This window comes from Ursus arctos, unplaced genomic scaffold, assembly GCF_023065955.2.
Source record: "Ursus arctos isolate Adak ecotype North America unplaced genomic scaffold, UrsArc2.0 scaffold_11, whole genome shotgun sequence".
Taxonomy (NCBI): Eukaryota; Metazoa; Chordata; class Mammalia; order Carnivora; family Ursidae; genus Ursus; species Ursus arctos.
In genome coordinates, this window is record NW_026622775.1 from 50,259,018 (window position 1) to 50,279,547 (window position 20,530).

The following is a 20,530-nucleotide window of genomic DNA, read 5'->3' on the forward strand; positions in this document are numbered from 1 at the left end:
CATGTGCCAGGGTTCCTAAGGTATATGTTTGGGAATGACAATGCTGGGTTAGACAATGTACACATCTCAACCTTTTAGAGATTGTCGAAGTGGTTTTCCAAAATCCAAACAAAAGCCTTCTCTGGAGGTCAGCAATAAGACAATGATGCCCACTATCACCACTACTCATGCACATTTTTATCATATTAGAGAAGTGCTGTTCTATCCCTATTTGTAAATATTTATAAAATCTAAAAAATGAGCCTCTAATTTTAATGTGGGAAGATATTTGAGTAACTGTTTTTTAAAATGATAATGGGACTATTCAAGTGTTCTATTCCTCTGCATCCATTTTGATAGGTTATATTTTTTCCTAAGAAAAAATAGGTTTATTTGGTCATAATTCCCTTTATGCTTACATAATATGAGATAATGTCACCTTGCTTTAATTCTGATATGGTTAATTGTATCTTTTCTAATTTTTTAAAGTGGTCCTGCAGGAGTGTATCAACTTTATTGTTCTTTAAAAGGAAACAAATTTTGATCTTCCTGATCTCAATTACATATATATTTTTTTCTATTTCAATAATTTCTGCTCATTATTTTATTTAAACTTCTGCTTTGAATTTCTTTCTTTGTTCCTTTTCTCGCTTCTTAGTTTTCAGCCTTTCTTCTTCTCTAGTATTTATACTTAGGCTCCAGTACATATACTAAAAGAACTAATTACTGCTTCAGATGTATCTCACAAACTCGGATATGCAGTATTTTGTTATTTTCTCAGCCCCAGATATTTTCTAATATCCATTATGATTTCTTCTTTAACATATGACTTATTTGGAAGTATAACCCTTAATTTCTAAATATATGGGAATTGTCTAGCTATCTTCTTGTTGATTTCTAGTTTATTTTTTTTTTTTTTTTTTTTTTTTTAAAGATTTTATTTATTTATGTGACAGAGAGACAGCCAGTGAGAGAGGGAACACAGCAGGGGGAGTGGGAGAGGAAGAAGCAGGCTCCTAGCGGAGGAGCCTGATGTGGGACTCGATCCCGGTACGCCAGGATCACGCCCTGAGCCGAAGGCAGACGCTTTAACGACTGCGCTACCCAGGCGCCCCTGATTTCTAGTTTAATTGCATGACTGTGAGAGAACGCATTCTGTAGGATTTCAATCCTTTCGAATTTGTTTAGACTTCCTTTCTGGCCCAATATATGATCATTTTGAGAACTATTTAATATATGTTTGAAAACATATGTGTCCTTACAAGCACTGGAAGCAGTATTCTGAACAAATCCATTAGTTCAAATTATGTCGTGGTCAAGTTTTTCAAATCGTATTTTATCAGCTTGTTCAATTAATTTTTGAAGAACGGTAATTTCCCAACAAGGCAATTTGTTTTTCTACTACTCCTTGAATTTTTATCAGGTTTTCCATTATATACTTGGGGCTATGGTATTAGGTAAATATAAATTTAAAATGGAAAATTTTATCATTAAGAAGTGACATCTAACTACTTTTTCTATTCTGCATAACATTCATGTATTTATATTAGCACTCTTTCAGTTAGTATTTGCTTAGTATATGTCTTTCCATTTTTTATTTTTAATTGTTCTGTTTCCTTATATTTTAGATATATCTCTCAAAAACAGGACACAGTTGTATGTTTTAAATCCAATATGAAATATTTATTTTTTAATTGGGAACAGCTAGTACATAATTATTGTTATATGGATTTAAATCTACCATCATATTTTTGTTTTCTACTTTTCCTATCATCTTATGTTTCTTTTTTTTCCCCTTATTTCCTTGCTTTGAGTTGTCTGAGTATTTTTTTAATCATTCCATTTATTTTCTCTACTTGTTTCTATCCTATTCAAAGTTACATATCTTGTTTCTATTATTTTAGTGACTGCCCTAGAAATTGTACAAGTGTTCTTATTTTATCAATATCTAGTATTAATCATTACTTAACCCCTACACACACACACACACACACACACACACACACACACACATCTCTCAGTGTATTTGTTAAAGCACAGGAAATTTTCTTTAAAAATGTCTCTAAACTATCCACAGTGGTTATTGGGTCATGGGGGCGTTGTATTGGAGGGGAGAGGGGGGAGATTCATCCTGCTTATCAGAGTGGTGTATATCACATCAAATCATGACCAAATGTTAGTCATCATTGTTATTGGTAAGCTTTCTTTGTATAACTCACTTTAGCATCTGCTACAGAGTATTTTGAGCAAGATGTCTTGCTCATAGTCAATATTATTTAGGGATTAAGTCTGAATGGGGAAAAATTAAGTCTTTTATTTTCAAAACCCAAATTAAAATGAAAAAAAATCTCAGGATATGTGGTTTGTTGAGTTGTTGGCAATTTGAAATTTAGGAATGGGGTAGGAGCAGGTATAGATTTTGTGATTAATGAAACAATTAGCAACAGCTGAAACAGCCAGAATAAGAATTAAATGCTCACTGGATTGGCAGTAACATAGCCCTCAGGAAGCTGACTGGCACTGGGCTTGACTCGGGGAATGGGGTAGGTGGGGTATAAGTTGTATCATAGGAAATGGTTAGAGCATAGAAGTAAAGTGTAAATGTTTTGGATTAATTGCAGTCCTCAATAGATTAATGTCTCCACAGCATAGATTGCAAGGGTGATCTTCATCGTGTATATTCACACAGAATGCACTTCCACACATTTAAAAACTGTATGAAAATGACTTGCCCCTAGATTCATGGATCTTCTGGTCACAAATTCTTGGTTACCATTTCATCTATTTTTTTTTAATGGATCTATTTGCTTAAATACATGTACCTGCACATACCTATCCGGGCACACTCAACTTCACCCTGCCTGTGGCTTCTTCCCATACCTACTTTTCTCTTTTCATTCAAGTGACAAGATTTTCTCCTTGACCACACTTTACTCAGGCTCCCCAAACTCTTTTTCATCTAGGCCTGGAATTTTGGATTTCCCGTTCTTTGCAGTGTTCAATTTTAGGAAGAAAGACAGTCTAGGTAGAGTCTCCAGTCCTCCGTTATCTGGTCAACCTTGAAATCTTTATCTGATCAGGTGCCTGATCCTCCACCATCTTCCTGGTGATGTCTGACCACAGTGGACTGACTATCCCAAGAATCTTGTTAGGTTGGGTTAGCCAGAATGTCCTTACTCCTCCTCATGTTTCCTCTCAGTAATTTTCCATCCACCACCCCTCACCCTGCTCCTTGGCTGTAAATTCCCACCTGCCCAAGCTGTATCTCCCATTGCAACACCCCTTTGCAGTGATCCTTATACACATGGCAAAGCCCCCCTCACCGGGAATAAAGTCTGCCTTACCATGCTCTAACAAGCTTCTTGAATATTTTTTTTTTTTTAGTATCAGTCTCTGCTCAACTCTCATTTTCAAGAGGATCTCAGAGACAACCACGTGTAAAACAACTTTTCTGCCTATCCCACCATCTTTATTTTCTCCAGAGTACACTATTTGAAATAATAATAATAATAATAATTGTATTTATTTACTTATTTACTTACACTCGGAGTATCCCTAAAGCCTGGCATACAGTAGACAATTAACTGTACGCAAATAAGGTCTGTGGAATCCTAACAAATAACAGGTAAAACACAGACTCTTAAGCATTCTGAGAAGAAAACAGAAAAACTAGGTTGGAAGGGGCCTTGGATATGTAGAAGGGCCCTTAATGGGTGAAGAAACTGAGACTCAGTGGGGGAAAAGCCTTGCTCAAGGCAACCGAGGTGAGCGGAGGGCCTTTTGCCATATTAGGACATGGGCCATCACCTAACAGTCTAACGGGGAGGTAGCCAGCCTCGGCGAGGCGGGAACCTCCAAAAGGAGAGCCTCGTCGGAAGATGCTGTTCAGCTGGTGGCTGTGCATCGGACAGATGATGCAGGAGCTCCGTGCCCGGGCCTGGGACGCCACTAGCCAGGAGCGTCTAGCATCGGCAAGCCCCGCTCAAATGCCAGGCCTCACGCTGGGCGCTGGGCCAAGCTCACCCTCCGGCCCCAGGCTCCCTCCCGCCGTGTTTAGCAAGCCAGAGGGTAGGCTGCTGGCTGGTCTAGGGCTAAAAAGTCCAATACGGGATAAAAAGACTTGGTGTCGATTTCCGGGGACATTTTAGAAAGGCGTACTCGCCCCTCCCTTTCCGGTCGGGTCCGCCCGGTTTCCTCCGGCAACCACGTGGGTTTAGGCTGGACTCTTCCTCTGAGTTGTTGCGGTTGTTGGTGTTTCCTGGGTCTGGGCTGCTGAGGTCCTGCAGGGCCGTGAGGACGTCACCATGGTGGGCCCCCTCCCGCTCCCCTGAACCCACTTGGTTCTCTGGAAGTCTCCCCTCGGCAGGCTGGAGGAAAGGGGGCGGTCTTGGGATACTGGGAGAGGGGACCGGGCTAAGTGATTCTACTGGTCCGTACACCCGGGTGCGGGGTGCAGGGCAGGGCAGCCCCCAGGTGGGGGTACAGCGTGCGGACCTTAAAGTTCAGCTTTGGGGTTCTGAAGTGTTCACAGAGCGCCCTGCCCCTGGGGGGGGGGGGACTCAACGTTTACGTTTTCTTGCTACTCCCAAGTATGTGGGGGGCGGGAGGATGGGGCGGAGGAGGTCGGCAAAACTTGGGAAAGTGTTGCCTCTATACTGGTGTGCCACCTCTTGCCGGTCTAGACTGCTTAGGCTCAGTCTCTTCTTTCTTGTGTCCTATAGCCGCACTCCAGTGACGTACTAGCTCCCCAAATCCCGCCTCCACGCCCCCCGCATTCCCTCCACGACGCCCAAACTATTCTGTTGTTTTTATTAAAAATTGACTAGACGCAAAAGAGTGTTTACATAACATAGTGAGGTATAATGATTAGTTGTGTAAGGAACTCTCGTTTATCCATTATCCAGTTTAACAAATAAAACTTTTGAAAGATCTGTGTTTCCTTCCTTGGACGTATAACTTTCAGGAGCCCCTGCTCAGGTAAACAGTATTTGAATTTTGTATTTATAATTCCCTTGCTTTTCTTTATAGTTGCCACTTACGTTGTATTCCAAAACGTTTATTTCTTCCTGCTTTTTAAAAGAATTTTATGATGTTTATTAGAATAATTATTAATAGGACAATGTTTTATAAATATTCACTTTGAACCAGTTTTTAATAAAAACAACAACGTAAAAAGTTTATAATCTGGTAAAAAGTTGTGATACTCGGGCCACAAGGTCTTTTGTCCTCTCTGTTTTTTCTTTTTCTTTTTGTTGTATGCCTGTCATTTTTGTCTTTCACATCTATATGGTCTTTTTGCTTTAGATCATACACGTTTGTATGTGTATAGATTTAGTTCGCTTATCACCGCACTTGTGCTATTTCCAAACCTTTATAAGATAATTTTCATAGCCTTTCCATTTCAGAGTGGAACATTGAAACGTTAGATATGATTGGGGGTTGGTTGGTGTTTGAATGTAGTTGTCCTTAACTATCAGAATATCACTTTATCAGGCTGTATGGTAGGAAGATATTGCCTTGTCATAACAATCAAAGAAGTAGCATAAAAATCTGTTTTCACTGGCACATTTGCTGCCCTTTTCAGTTTTCTGGTACATCACCTGTGGCTGTGCTGTGCCCTTTCTTGAGCTTAAGCTCAACTTGGCACTGGAGGTTTTCCAGTTTTTTGTATCAGTTACTCTGAACTTCTTTCAGTACAGTTTAGAATGTGGGTTACGGAGTTACAGAGGACTGAGTTTGACAACTGTCTTTGCTAAGTTTTGATCTTGGTGAAATTAATCCCTGTAAGTCTCATAGAATTGTTGTGAAAATTAAATGTAAGCCACTCAGCCCAATGTCTGGCACCCGGTAAATGTAGTTTAGTTGTTGTAATTAACTTTAGTAATAGTAGTAAATGGTAACAGTAGAGCTTAGAGCTTGTAGTTGTCCATTTTTGTTACTTTCTTCATTTATTTTTTCCTTATTTCGAACCTCTCCCGGAGCTCTACAAATTCATACCTTTTTCTTATATCCAAACTTAATTCAACTAACATGAACAGTCTTTTCAAACTAATTCATCCCACCCAACACTTCTTTATTCTGCATTGTGAAACCTTTTTAGTGTACTAAAAGTTTTTAGTTTGGTGTGTACTATAACATAAGACACTATTCCTTTTTATAGACACCTATTATAAAGTTTAAGCATGCTTATTTTTCTCCCTAGTTAGATTGTAAGACATTTAAAAGTGTGCCATCATCCTTCCTCGATTTATCTTTACATATTACTGTGTGCATTAACTGTTACTACCTACATATTCCTTAATGACAAGAATTTTGTGCTATTGGACTCACCTATAAATGTAGGCTGTTAAAACAAATCAACTTACTAAATCTTGGTGGTTGTTTTTTTCCCAGCTGCATTGAGATATAATTAACTTAGAATACTATTAAGATGTACAGTGTTATAATTTGATATACATATATATTGTGAAATGACTACCACAATAAGCTTAGTTAATAGGTCACATCACATAGATACCAATTTTAAGATTTACTCTTCTAGTACCTTTCAAGTGTACAATATGGTATTGTTAGCTATAGTAACCATGCTGTTTGTATGATCTCAAGAACTTTACTCATTTTATAACTGGAAGTTTGTACCCATTGACCACCTTGAAACATTTCTCAACCCCAGCCCCTGGCAACCACCAGTCTACTTCCTGTTTCTATAATTTTTTTTTTTAAGATTCCACATATATGTAAGATCATGCAGTATTTGTCTTTTTCTGTGTGACTTACCTCTCAGCATAATCGCTTTCAGGTTTCATCCATATTGTTGCAAATGGTGGGATTTCCTTTTTTATGGCTGATTGATATTCCATTGTATATATATAACACATTTTCTTTATTCGTTTGTCGAAAGACACTTCAGGTTGTTTCCATGTCCTGGCTATGATAAATAAGTCTTCAGTGAACAGGGATGCAGATACCTCTTCAAAATAGTGAGTTTGTTTCCAGAAGTGGGACTGCTGGGTCATATGGTAGTTCTTTTTTTAATTTCTTGAGGAACCTCTCTGCTGTTTTCCATAGTGGCTGTATCAATTTTCATTCCCACCAACAGTGCACAAGTGTTCTTTTTCTCCACATCCTTTCTACCACTTATTACCTGTCTTTTTGATAACAACCAAGAGCTTGTTAGATTTTTGTATGAAAGATAAAATTGAAGTCTGCATTAGAGAATTATTAAGATATTCTTAAGGAGAGCAGTGTATATGAGCTATTTTGTTAGATAATTCACGCTTTTATTTATTTTTTTATAAAGATTTTATTTATTTATTTGAGAGAGACAGCGAGAGAGGGAACACAAGCAGGGGGAGTGGGAGAGGGAGAAGCAGGCTCCCAGCGGAGGAGCCTGATGTGGGGCTCAATCCCAGAACACCGGGATCACGCCCTGAGCCCAAGGCAGATGCTTAATGACTGAGCCACCCAGGCGCCCCAAATTCACGCTTTTAAAGGCCATTTTTAATATTTTTAATTCACAGTAGTTTAATGTACAGTGGGCGTTCAGCAAATGTTTACTTGGGGCATTTTTTTTTTTTTTTTTTTTTTTACTTCTTTCAGAGTATTGTTTTCAGTCTGATGGGACATATTTTAAAATCTTTAAGGAGCCGCTGTTGAGAAGATAAAACACAAGTGTAAATGACTTTGTAAATGTTAAATGACTCGTCAGTGCAGCATAATATTAGGCGCTACGTGGCAAATGCTACCAAAAGAGAAAGTTTCTAAGGTCCAAAAAGGTTATTCTTGGATAGCTTCAAGGAGGAGGTAAAGTTGAATTTGAAATGGTCGTTGAGAATTGGGCGGGGTTTAGATAGGAGTGCAGAACCCTTAAGTTCCTACTGGAAGCCCTAGCTAATGATTGGTCATTGGTGTCGTATTTATCTGTAAAGCAAGGAAAATGCACTGGATTTCTTCATGGTAGATTCACTGCCAAAAAAAAGAAAAAAGCAGCTTCTCTTAATTAATCCATCTCATTTTCGTCATGTTATTAGTGTTGAGTGACTTAGTATATCATATTTTGAAATTATTTTGGCATTTAAAATATTACACTATAGGTTTTCTCAATTAAAGGGATGGCTTTAGTTTTATAATTTTTTTTTTAAGTATTTGTGTACCTTTATGTACCCTAAGTGTGTTTGGTGGAATGATTTTTTTTCTAGATTTCTAGTTACATTCTAAATGGCCTTTTTCTCTCTAGTTGACCCTGGATTCTATGATGACCGTGATGGTCTTTTAAGAAAAGTTCCTTTTTGTTATTTATGATGTTAGCAGGAATATTTGAAGCATACTGCCCCTGAAATATCTCTTTTTGTTTCTGTGTTATTTGAATAAACTATTTATGTGTTTGCTTCTGTTACTCAATTACAAATCCAAAGAATAGTTTAGAATGAATTTTCTGAAGTAATTGCTAAAGATTGTAGGAAGGAGATACTTTTAAAACTAACTTCTGACTGGAATATTTTTGTGGTGCCAGAAACTTTTCAAAGTAAGCATAGTTATTCAAAGCAGTGCCTTAGTTATGTTTATGAAAAGAAATGCTATTTTTGTTGTATCTTCAAAGTTAAAACATAACTATTAATCTTCTATAGCACATACACCCGAAACTCTTTCTCCCATCCCCAGTTTTGTTTTATGTTTGCATTCTGTACTATTCCATGAATCATCAGATGCTCTACAAATAAATTTGGAGAAACCCTGGCTGATAGAAATTAACTGCTTTTCAGTTAAGAGATATTTAGCTTGAATAGACTGTTTAATACATTAACATTTAATTGATAGGGTTTTACTGTAGTTTTCCCTGTTGAAGCATTTCTTTTTTATTTTAATATGTTGAAAATACAAACATGTTTTAAAATTTAGCAAGTTATATTGTGCATTTTTCTGTGCCTTATTATATATTCATATCCTGCCTTGAGGCAACCTTTTCATAAAAAAATATAAGGAATAACTACAGCTGAGTCAGAATATAAGTTCAGTTTCTTTGCTTTTTCTTTGTACTAAGTCTTGGAGGTTCTTTACCTGAGACTTCTAAAGCTATGAGGACATTTTCATACTCCAAGGATATCAAACTATTTCTTGTTCTAAAGAAAGTTTTTATTAAGTCTTTAAAGGAAATTTTTTATAGACTTGGACATATTGCTGAATATACAGAGGTGTATGTATGTAATACAGAGGTGTTACACCTCTGTAACTTCAGCTGTTAAGTTTTAGCAGCCTCAGAAAGCATCTCATTTTCTTGGGGTTCTTTGACCTTTTTTTTGTTTCTTAAGCATTTTATTTGTTACGGTATGTGGAATAAAGATATCTTTCCAAAGAGTACAACTTTGCTTTATTATTTTTTTTTTATTTTTGTCTTTGTTAGTTCTCTCTTTCTGTGTAACAACCTGTCCCAAAGCTTAGTGGCTTAAAACAACAGCATTAATTATCTCACAGTTTCTGTGAGTCAGAAATGAGGCGTGGCTTACCTCGACCTGGATCCTCTGCTTTAAGATTTCTCACAAGGTTGCAATCGAGGTATAATCTGAGGCTGTGGTTTCATCTCAAGGCACAGATGGGAAGCATGCACTTTCTAGCTCACTCGCATGGTTCTTTGTAGGATTTAGCTCCTAACAGACGACTGGACTCAGGGCCTCAGTTCTTCACTGCTGTAGGCTGGAGGCCTATCTCATTTGTTTGTTAGGTAGGCCTCTCCATGGGACAGCTTACTACATGACTGTTGGGTTCTATCAGAGCGAGCCTAGTGAGAGAGCAAAAGAGAGTAGGCAAGATGGAAGCCAGAGTCCTTACAAAACCTAATCTCAGAATTGGTAGTTCCTCCATTTGCCAAATGTTATTCATTAAAAGTCAGTCACTAGGTCCACACTCTAGGGGAGGAGATTACACTTAGACATGAATATCCAGAGGTGGAATTCATTGTGAGACATCTTAGAGGCAGCCTACCATGGGTTCTGAAATGTTTTCATTGATTCATGTTTGCTAGGTAGGCTTCATGTACAAAAAATCCTTATCATGCTTTTCTTTCTTGTACCCCCCCACCCCACATGTGCAGAGAATAACACAAAGGAATGCACATACAGACATATCTTAGAGATATTGTGGGTTTAGTTCCAGACTTCCCCAGTAAAGCGAATATTAAAATAAAGCAAGTCAAATGACTGTTTTGTTTGCCAGTATTTTGAAAAGTTATATTTACACTATAATGTAGACCATTAAGTGTGCAATAGCATATGTCTAAAAAACATATGTAAATATGTTAATTTAAAGTGTAAATTTAAGGGGCGCCTGGGTGGCTCAGTGATTAAGCTTCTGCCTTCGGCTCAGGGCATGATCCCAGGCTCCTGGGATCGAGCCCCACATCGGGCTCCATGCTCTGCTGGGAGCCTGCTTCTTCCTCTCCCACTTGCCCTGCTTGTGTTCCCTCTCTCGCTGGCTGTCTCTCTCTCTCTGTCAAATAAATAAATGAAATCTTAAAAAAAAATAAAGTGTAAATTTAAAATGTAAATGTAGATATCTTAATTTAAAAAATAGTTTATTGCTAAAAATCTGAGTTTTCAGCAAGTTGTGTACTCTTTGCTGGTGGAGGCTTTTGCCTCAATCATGCTGCTGACTGATGAGGATAGAAGTTGCTGAAGGTTGTGGTGGCTGTGACAGTTTCTTAAAATGAGACAATAATGAGGTTTCCCACATCAGTTGACTCTTCCTTTCACAAACGAGTTCTCTGTACATGCAATGCTGTTTGATATCATTTTACCCACGGTAGAACTTCTTTCAGAGTTGGAGTCAGTCATCCCAAGCTGTGCCATTGCTTTATCAACTATGTTGATGTCATATTATGAATCCTTTGCTATCATTTGAACAGTCTTTACAGCATCTTCATCAACAGTAGATTCCATCTCAAGAAACCACTTTCTTTGTTCATGTGTAAGAAGCAGCTCCTTATCCATTCAAGTTTTATCATGAGATTGTAGCAAAATTCAGTCATATTTTGAGGCTCTACTTCCGGTTTTATTCTCTTCCTATGTCTACCACATCTGCAGTTCCTTGCTCCTTCCTAGTGAAGTCTTGAAACCCTTGAAGTCATTTATGAAGGTTGGAATGAACTTCTTCCAAACTCCCATTCATATTGTATTTTGGGCTCTTCCCATGAATCATGAATGTTGTTCATGGCATCTAGAATGGTGAATCCTTTTCTGAAGGCTTTCAAGAATTTATTTTGCCCACATTCATTAGAAGAATCGCTCTATATGGCAGTTATAGCCTTATAAAATGTATTTCTTTAATAAAACTTGAATGTCAAAATCTCCTTGATCCATGAGCTACAAAATGGATGTTGTGTTAACAGGCATGAAAACATTAGTCTCATTGTTTATCTCCATCAGAGCTCTTCGGTGACCAGGTGCATTGTCAATGAACAGTCATATTTTAAAGTGAATCTTTTTTTTCCTTAACAGTAGGTCTCAACATTGGGCTTAAGATATTCAGTAAACCATGTTATAAACAGATGTTCTATCAACCAGACTTTGTGGTTCCATTTATAGAGCACAAAAGAGTAGATCTCCCATAATTCTTAACGGCCTTAGGATTTTGAGAATGGTAACTGAACACTGGTTTCAGCTTAAAGTTACCAGCTGCATTAGCCCCTAACAAGAGAGTCAGTAAGTCTTTTGAGGTTTTGAAGCCAGGCATTGACTTCTTTCTAGCTGTGAAAGTCCTAGATGGCATCTTCCAGCAGGAGGGTGTCTTGGCGTACATTGAAAATCTTGGTTAGTGTAGTCACCTTCATTAATTATCTTAGCTAGATTTTTCTGGATAACTTGCTGCAACTTCTGCATCCTTTTGGTGCTTTACTTTGCACTTTTATGTTGTGTAGACTGCCTTTTTCCTTAAACCTCATGAACCAACCTCTGCTAGCTTCACATTTCTTCTGCAGCTTCCTCACCTCTCTTGGCCTTCATAGAATTGAAGAGAGGTGGGCCTTTCTCTGGATTAGGCTTTGGCTAAGGGGTATGTTGTGGTTGGTTTAATCTATCCAGACCACTCAAAACTTTCTCTTTATCAGCATTAGGATGTTTTGCTTTCTTAAAATTCTTGTGTTCACTGGAATAGCACTTAAAATTTTCTTCAAGAACTTTTCCTTTACCTTCACAGCTTGGCTAACTGGCACAAGAGAGAGGCCTAGTTTTTGGCCTGTCCCAGCTTTGGACATGCCATCCTCAACAGGCTTAATCGTTTCTAGGTTTTGATTTAAAGTGGGAGATGTACGACTCTTCCTTTCACTTGAACACTTAGAAGCCAGTGTAAGGTTAGTAATTGGTGTAATTTATATACTGTTTTGTCGCAGGAAATAGAGCTGAGGAGGGGGAGATAGATGGGAGAGTGGCTGGTCAGTGAGAATAGTAGGGACACGCACAGCATTTATTGATGAAGTTTGCTTATATAGGCACAGTTCATGGTGCCCCCAAACAATTACAAGAGTAACATTAAATATCACTGATCACAGACTGCCATAACAAATATAGTAATAATAATAAAGTTTGAAATATTGCAAGAATTACAGCAAATGTTGATGGAAAAGTGGTGCCGATAGACTTGCTCAATGCAGGGTTGCCACAAACCTTGTTTGTAAACAAACAAAACAGGACCCCCACAATATCTGCGACGCACAGTAAAACAAAGCATGCCTGTACTGTTGTATGATGGTTTCACATTATTCTTCTGTACCTGTAACCACCTTCCAGTGCCATTCTGGGTTTCAGGGTGGCAGTTATCTTGGCCAGGTGTATCAAGAAGTGAGCAGTAAATATTTGTTGAAGGAATGAATACATGTGTGAATGAGGAATTGGTGGTCATTTTAATTAATTCTGCCCAAAGTTTTACACAGGAAGTGACTTTGAGTTGTATTTTATGAAAGACAAGGAAGGAAAAAGTTTTGCAGGCAGAGGTAACAAATGCAGTCTCTAGAAGTTAGGAAACAGCATGGTGTGTTCTGGAAATGAGGGAGAAGTTTGCTAAGAATGGGATGAAGGATGTTTTGAAGAATGAGAAATAATGCTGGAGAAGTAGGTTGGGGGTAGATTGTTTTCCACATTAAGGACTTGGGACCTAACTGTGAGCTCGTTAGCAGGGGAGAAGGACTTTACTAGATAAATGTAGAAAAATAAGCTCTGCGACTTCCATGAAAAAAGAAATAGTGAGAATCTAAAGGCCATCCTAATCATGAAAACTCATGATGCTGGATGAGGGCAATGACAGTAGTTCGGAAGAGAAGATTCTGAGAGCCTTTTTGAGGATTAGGTAAAGACCGCCAGCTGTCCCCAAATAGACTCTTTTTCTTCTGTAATGTATTTTTTTCTGAGAATAACAATTATATTTACTACTCTCCCTTACATTACCTGCTGATTGAATTTTGATCAATGGGATGTAAACAGAAGACTCCAGCTTCTGAGATCTTACTCTTAAAGGAAAGGGGTATGCCTTTTGATTTTCTTTTCTACTTCTCACTGGCTGGAGTTTAGACTTGTATTAAGTCATCTTGAACTATATAGATATATATTGGAGGTTATAGCCTCAGGACAGTGGATGGAAGGAGCCTGGATCTCTAAGAACTTTGTGAAGCGGAGCCTCCAGCTCCTACTTTTTACATGAGAGAACTGAATTTTATCAGGTTACACCATTATTATTTTGGATTTCTCTTATAGGAAGCCAAACCTAATTCCAAAATAAAAACAGGTATGATAAAATACAGAATTATGTAGGAATAAAGAACTAACTGAAATGTCTAGTTCAGTGGACTGAATGAATTGTGACCTGTTAACTGGCGTAAGGTTTGAATGGGAAAGTAATTTCTTTTTTGGGTGTGCTAATTTTGAGATGGCTTGTATTATTTCCTCTATTCCTATTTTTTTTTGAACCCAACTTTGATTTTGCTTGATTCAGTGCCCCATCTATTCGATGTGCAACTTCTACAGTCAAGCTCCCAGGAGCATCCTATGTTTACTTCTACCTCCCCAACTTTTTTAACTGTAACACAAATTTTTTAACTTTGTCTTCTCACTACCTGCATTCTCTTACCTACTTTGAAGATGGAATAGTTGAAGAGCTGGGTTTATTGACCCCTTCTATGCCTTTCTTTATTTTCTTATATCACTGAAGGGTAGTCTCGAATATATCATTTCTATTATGACAATGGAAACAAATGCTGTTCCAGTCATTTAACAGGTCTGGCTTATGTCCTGATTTAGAGTAGTGTTTCTGGCTTGTGGTATTTCTTATATTACTGTTTTTTAAATTTATTTCTAAAGAAAGTTTTTTTAAACAGAAATCACTTACATATCTGATTATGTATGCCATGTATTTTCCTGCATTTTAGCCTAAAGCTCTAAAGGGAAAAACTGTAGGACGGGAAAAAAAAGTCATCCATCCATATAGTAGAAAAGCAGCTCAAATTACAAGAGAGGCCCACAAACAAGAAAAAAAGGAAAAGTAAGTATCTTTTTATCATTTGTATTATGCATTGGTGTAAAGCCCATTAATACATTTATCGTTCATCAATATTCCCTTCTCTCTTTAATAAATGTTAAGTATGTTCTATGCACTGAAGGTAAAACAGTGAACAAGGATTCAGCTCTTCTAGAGCTTACCTGAAGCAGAAGCATACACTTAAATAGGTTGTGATGAATGCAGTGAAGAAAAAGGAAAAAGAATTATAGAATAGAGAGTGATAGAGTGGTTTTATTTTACATAGAATAGTCATGTGTAGCTTATCTGAAGAAGTTCATATTGGAGCAGAGAGCTAAAACATGTGAGGGAAGGAGCTACGTAGATATATACTGGACATACAGGTTAAAGTACTTATTAGTCTATTAGATATATCAAAGGAGATACAAAATGGGTAGTTGGATATGTTGGGTCTGGTGTCCAGAGGATCAATTAGGGATGCAACACAAATTTGGGAGTCATCAGCTTCTAGATGGGACTGTAAGTCATGAGACTATATAAGATCATCTAATGAGTAAATGTAGCTAGAAAAGAGAAGGGAACCAGGGATTGATCCCAGAGGCCTCCATCATTTAGAAGTTGGAAAAAGGATCCAACAAGTGAGACTGAGAAAGAGGAAAAAAGAAGATTGTGTCTCAAAGAGAAGGTGGTGATCAAGCTATGTCATTTGCTCTTGATTAATATTGATTAATACCCAATATGAGAACTGAGAATTGATATAGTAATTTGATTTAATAATGTGGAAATCATTTAGTAGAGATCACTATATATTTTTTATTTTCTTTGTTGTTGCTCTGAAAATTACAACTAAATCTTAATCTTGTTTCAGATTAATGTCAAGTTAATTTAAATAGTATACAAAAAATTTGTTCCATTGTGGCTCCATTCTCCCTCCTTTGTACTATCATTGCTGGAAATTACATCTTTACACATTATAATCCCATAAACACAGTTTTACAATGATTGTTTTTATGCAGTTGTCTTATGAGAATACACACAAAAATAACGTTTATACTGTTTTTAAATTTGGTTATGTAATTATCTTTTTTTATTGGTGCCCCTTATTTCTTCATGTGGATTCAAATGCTATTTACTGCCCTTTCATTTCAGCCTGTAGGACTCTGTTTAGTATTTCTTATAAGGCAGGTCTGAAAGTGAGAGAGTCTCTTAAGTTTTGTTTATCTGAGAATGTCTTAATTTCTCCTTCATTTTTTTTTTTTAAAGATTTTATTTATTTATTTGACAGAGAGAGAGACAGCCAGTGAGAGAGGGAACACAAGCAGGGGGAGTGAGAGAGGAAGAAGCAGGCTCCCAGCGGAGGAGCCTGATGCGGGGCTTGATCCCACAATGCTGGGATCACACCCTGAGCCGAAGGCAGACGCTTAACAACTGAGCCACCCAGGCGCCCCTTCTCCTTCATTTTTGAGGGAAACTTTACAATATAGAATTCTTGGTTCAGTCTGTCTATTCATGAATAATACTTGGTTGAGTCTGTCTTTCATCACTTTAAATATGTCATCCCTCAGCCTTCTGGCCTGCATGGCTTCTAATGAGAATTCAGCTGTTTATCTAATTGAACGCAATGAGTCACTTTTCTCTTGATACCTTAAAGTTGCTCTTTGTCTTTGAATAGTTTGACTGGTATGTCTAGTAGATGTGCATCTCTGAGTTTATCCTACATGGATTTCATCCAGCATGGAGTTTGTTAAGCTTCTTGTGTGTGTAGTTCAATGTTTTTCATCAAATTGAGACGTTTTTAGCCATTATTTTTCCAAATATCTATCTTTTCTGTCCTTTCCTCTCCTTCTGTGACTCCCATTATACCTATGCTGGTGTTCTTAGTAGTGCCCCACAGGTGTCTGAGACTCTTCATTTTTCTTTCTTTCCTTTCCACTTTTTGTTGCTCAGACTGGATCATTTCAACAAACTCGCGCTTACGTTGTAGATTCTTTTTTCTGCCAGCAAAAAACTGCTGTTGAATCTCTTTAGTAAATTTTTCATTTTTATTATTATTTCTTTCAACTCTAGAATTTCTAGTTGGCTCATCATTGTAATTTCTGTCTTTATTGATATTATTTATTTGGTGAAACACTCTTCTCATAATTTCCTTGAATTTTTTAGATACGGTTTTCTTTAGTTCTTTGTGTATGTTTATTATGGGTGAATTCCAGTCCTTGCCGAGTAGGTCCAACTGTCTGGGCTTCCTTAGGAAGTTGGTATTGGATGCTATTTTTAATCCCCGAGTATGGGCCATACTTGCCTTTTTCATTGTGTGTCTCACCATTTTTGGTTGAAAACTGGACATTTTCAATAAAACAGTGTGACAACTCTGTTAAATAGACACCTCCAGCCCCTGTACCCAGTTAGGTTTGCTCTCGTTGTTTGCTTTGTGACTTTCCTAGACGGTGTGACCATTGATGTTTCTGCTCAGTTGGTAATCAGCTAATGTTTCAACAGAGTTCTTTAAAAGTCTTTAGCTAATGATTCTCTCAGCCTTTGCTGAGGGGCTCTGTGAATCTATTCGGCATGCCTTCGACACACTAGGATGCAGTTTACTTAGACTTCATTTCTTGTTTGCATAGAGCCTCAAGGTTATCCAGAGGTGAGAGATTAGGACCTGCTCAGGGCTTTCCTTAGCATGAACATAGTGAATATGCAAATGGCATCCCAGATTCCCAGGAATGTGTTGGGACTAGCTTTCAAGTCCTCTGTGGACCTTCTATTCACCAGTTTTCCTTTAAAATTTTTTGGTCCACCTTTTGTTAGCCCCCAACTGGTAATATCACTGAGACAGCTGCTCTGTTAGATAATTGCTGCTAATTATTTTCAAGAAACAACTTGGGGATAGAACTGTTGCGATAGAGAGATCTCTGAGTCAGATCATATAAACACAAAGTAACTTCAAGCTTCTTAGCATGCTGCCTGTCAGGTCAAATGGTAGCAATTCTCTGGGGATGGAGGTTTTGGGGAACTCCAAATTTGATCTCTCTAGCGGCCGTTAGGAAGATGGCTTTTACAACTACCATGAGTTGCTAGTCCATTGGTTTTCAGCACTGTTGCAGAGCTGACAGGAGGATGATGGATCAGGCACATTACAGCATCACAGGTTTGTTGTTCTTATTGAGATTGGGCTTTTTTTCTTGAGAATCTCCTTGGATTATTGCAAGCCTTTGTTTAATTTTCATACTTCCGATAAAGTTGATTTTGACAAGTTTTGTTAGTATTGTCTTTGTTTTTATGGATTTCGTAGGTCCTTATGCCATTTTGGAAGTTGGTTTGTATTCTTGATGTGAAGAACTCGTAGCAAAATTTTCTTCGTAGGAATACAAAATGTGTATATAATGCCTCTTCTTTTCCACTTCTTGTCCCTTAGTCTCCCCTCTCTGGTCTGCAGCCCACACTGTAATTTGCCAATTCTCCCCTCCATCTTCGGCCTGTGAGAGTCCCCAGGAGCTGCTGTAGAGACAAATAAAATGAAGTTATAAAGACAAAAATCATCATTTTAGCTATTTTAAAATAGCCTTACCATTTTAATAAATGGAAGTTACATTTCCATACTAGCTGGTAGAAACCAGCCTGTTCATTGTTATATATTAATTCCTTACCCAAGACCTAAAGGCATATTTAGTAAAGATTAGCTGTTCCACAATGATTTGGCTAGAAGTTTTCTGGAAGAGAATAGACGAGTGCTATGATAGTATAGTCAAACTTTCTTTCTTTTTTTTTTCCATAAAGGTTATTAGGATGATAATACTGCTTTAAAACAGTAATTTTCAAACTTTAAGTAATTTATGTATCACTTTCATGAATTTTGCTATGTCTTGACATGGTTATTCTATAATTTTGCAGTTTTTATTACTGTCTTTACTAGTATTTCACAAACTTTGGTGTACACGAGATACACCTGTAGGGCATATGAAAATGGTTTGTTCCTTCCCCTAGAATTTTCCATCAGAACGTCTGGGGCAGTGTCAAAATTTTGCATTTCTAACAAGTTTCAGGTAATGTTGGTGCTGTTGCCACTGGTTCAGGGACCACACTATGACAAACACTGACCTATTAGGTGTTATTTACCTAATATTTTTTAAGCATCTATTTCCCTTACATATCTTTTTTTTTTTAAGGAGACATTTGATCTGTAAATACTGTTGCCTTCCCTGTATGGTCTGAGCTTGAGGCATGCTTGCTTTATCCTTGGTGAAAAGATTTGGCAAAGGTTGGAAGACTTGTAAAGTAAACATTAAACTAAGTTTTCTTCTTAATCTAATTAGAGAGGGTCAAAAGAAAATGGGGGGGGGGGAAGTAGCTTGTTTAAAGATAATTTAATTCTGTGTCTATGAGATACTCAAAAATCAGCTCATCTAGTAGTAGTGGATTACATGGCAATATCTTAGGAAATACCGCTTTAGAATTTGGCTAAATTCTTTGGTTCACCGTAAGGACTTGTGCCAGTGAACCTAGAATCTTTGTATGTTTTCAGGTATCTTCAGGATTTTACGCACTGTTTTACAGAATCAACATTACAAAAGAATTATGGAAGGATAAAACTGAATAACATGGTAATTCCTGTGTAACTTATTTTAAGGAGGTCCCATTATTGGCCAAGGCTCCATTTTTATAGTACGGAGTTGAAAGTTATTACTTAATTTTTTCTACTTGGACAGTGTTCTGAACAGATTTTTCTCATTTATTTTAAAGAAGTCGTCGTTGTAACCATTATGGCTCCAGAAGCAAACAAGTATGCAGTTTTAGTAGTGTCTTATGTATTTTATGAAATAGGCTTACGTCTGTCATAGATGTCAGTTTTTTGAGTAGCAGCATCTTTGACCATGAGTCATATTTAATTTAAATGGCACAAACACAAATAGCATCTTAAAATGCTGCTGATCTTCCTCCACTAGAGTAGTACTTCCAGCAAGACAGAAATGCTGAGTTGCATATTTTGGAGGGATGGTTGATGACAAGATACTCAGACTTTTGGAACAGCTGTGTGCAAGGTGATAGAAAAGGTACCAGCGGTACTTAACTTGAACTTCAGGTGCCTTTGGCTTCTTAATAATGAATAGCAGTTATCAAATACTGCTCTAATTACCTGCTGCTGCATAAGAAATTCTGTGGCATCATAGCAGTTTGAAACAAAGTTTTTTGGTCAAGAATTCCAGCACCACTTAACTGAATGGTTCTGGCTCAGAGTCTCTCACAAAGCTACAGTTAAAATGTTGACTGGGCCTGCATTCATCTCAGCGCTTGATAGGGAGAGATTTTGCTTCCGAGCTTACTCACGTGGCTGTTGGCAGAGCTCAAGTCATGGCTGCCTGTGGCTGGAAGCATCAATTCCTTGCCACATGACCCTCTCCATAGGCTACTCATGACATGGTAGCTTGGTTCCGACAGAACAAAGGCTCCGAGATAGAACAAGAGAGGGTGGCCAGGACAGAAAGTCTTTGAAACTTAATTTCAGAATGACATCCATCGCTATTGTGCTATTTTACTTGTTAGAAGTCTCCAGATCTAGCCAGCCACACTCAAGGATCACAGGGTCATGACGATCAAGACACAAGAATCAGTGGGGACCATTTTAGATACTATCACCTTTTGTGAACTCTCTGCCTACCAAAGATACGTGGTTTCTTAAGGAACAAAGGTAGCCAGTTTCTGTGCTTTCACATAGAACTGAGGATTCTTTGTACCACTTCCTAAGGTTCCTTATTAGGGAGAGACGCAAGTAGTGGGGAGATAGGGAGCGGATATCTGTTATGTTGCAGTGTCTTTGACTAGTGGTCAGGAATACAAAACCAGACCTGCTAGGTTAATCAAGTTGACTCTTATTGATAGACTGATTACTTAAAGATACTGCAGAAGTGAATAGCAACAGAATAAGAGATTAAACATGTTTTTCTTCAGTATTTGAATGCTCTGATTTAGGACTACATGGACTATTGCTTCTGTTCATATTAAAAGAAACTAGTATGTTTTGAAGACAAGTACATTTCAAGGGATGCACTTTTTACAGAGA

At 37.7% G+C, this 20,530-nt stretch overlaps 1 protein-coding gene across 1 annotated transcript in view; it reads left to right on the forward strand.

The window, feature by feature from the left end:
* The first annotated feature begins 4,157 nt into the window (after window positions 1-4,157).
* TMA16 (translation machinery associated 16 homolog) overlaps window positions 4,158-20,530 on the forward strand; it is a 28,345-nt gene continuing 11,972 nt past the window's right edge. The window contains exons 1-2 of the mRNA XM_026499592.4: window positions 4,158-4,286; window positions 14,387-14,499. Of these exons, the coding sequence (XP_026355377.2) occupies window positions 4,284-4,286; window positions 14,387-14,499 (116 nt within the window). The 5' untranslated portion in view covers window positions 4,158-4,283. The remainder of the gene's footprint in view (window positions 4,287-14,386; window positions 14,500-20,530) is intronic.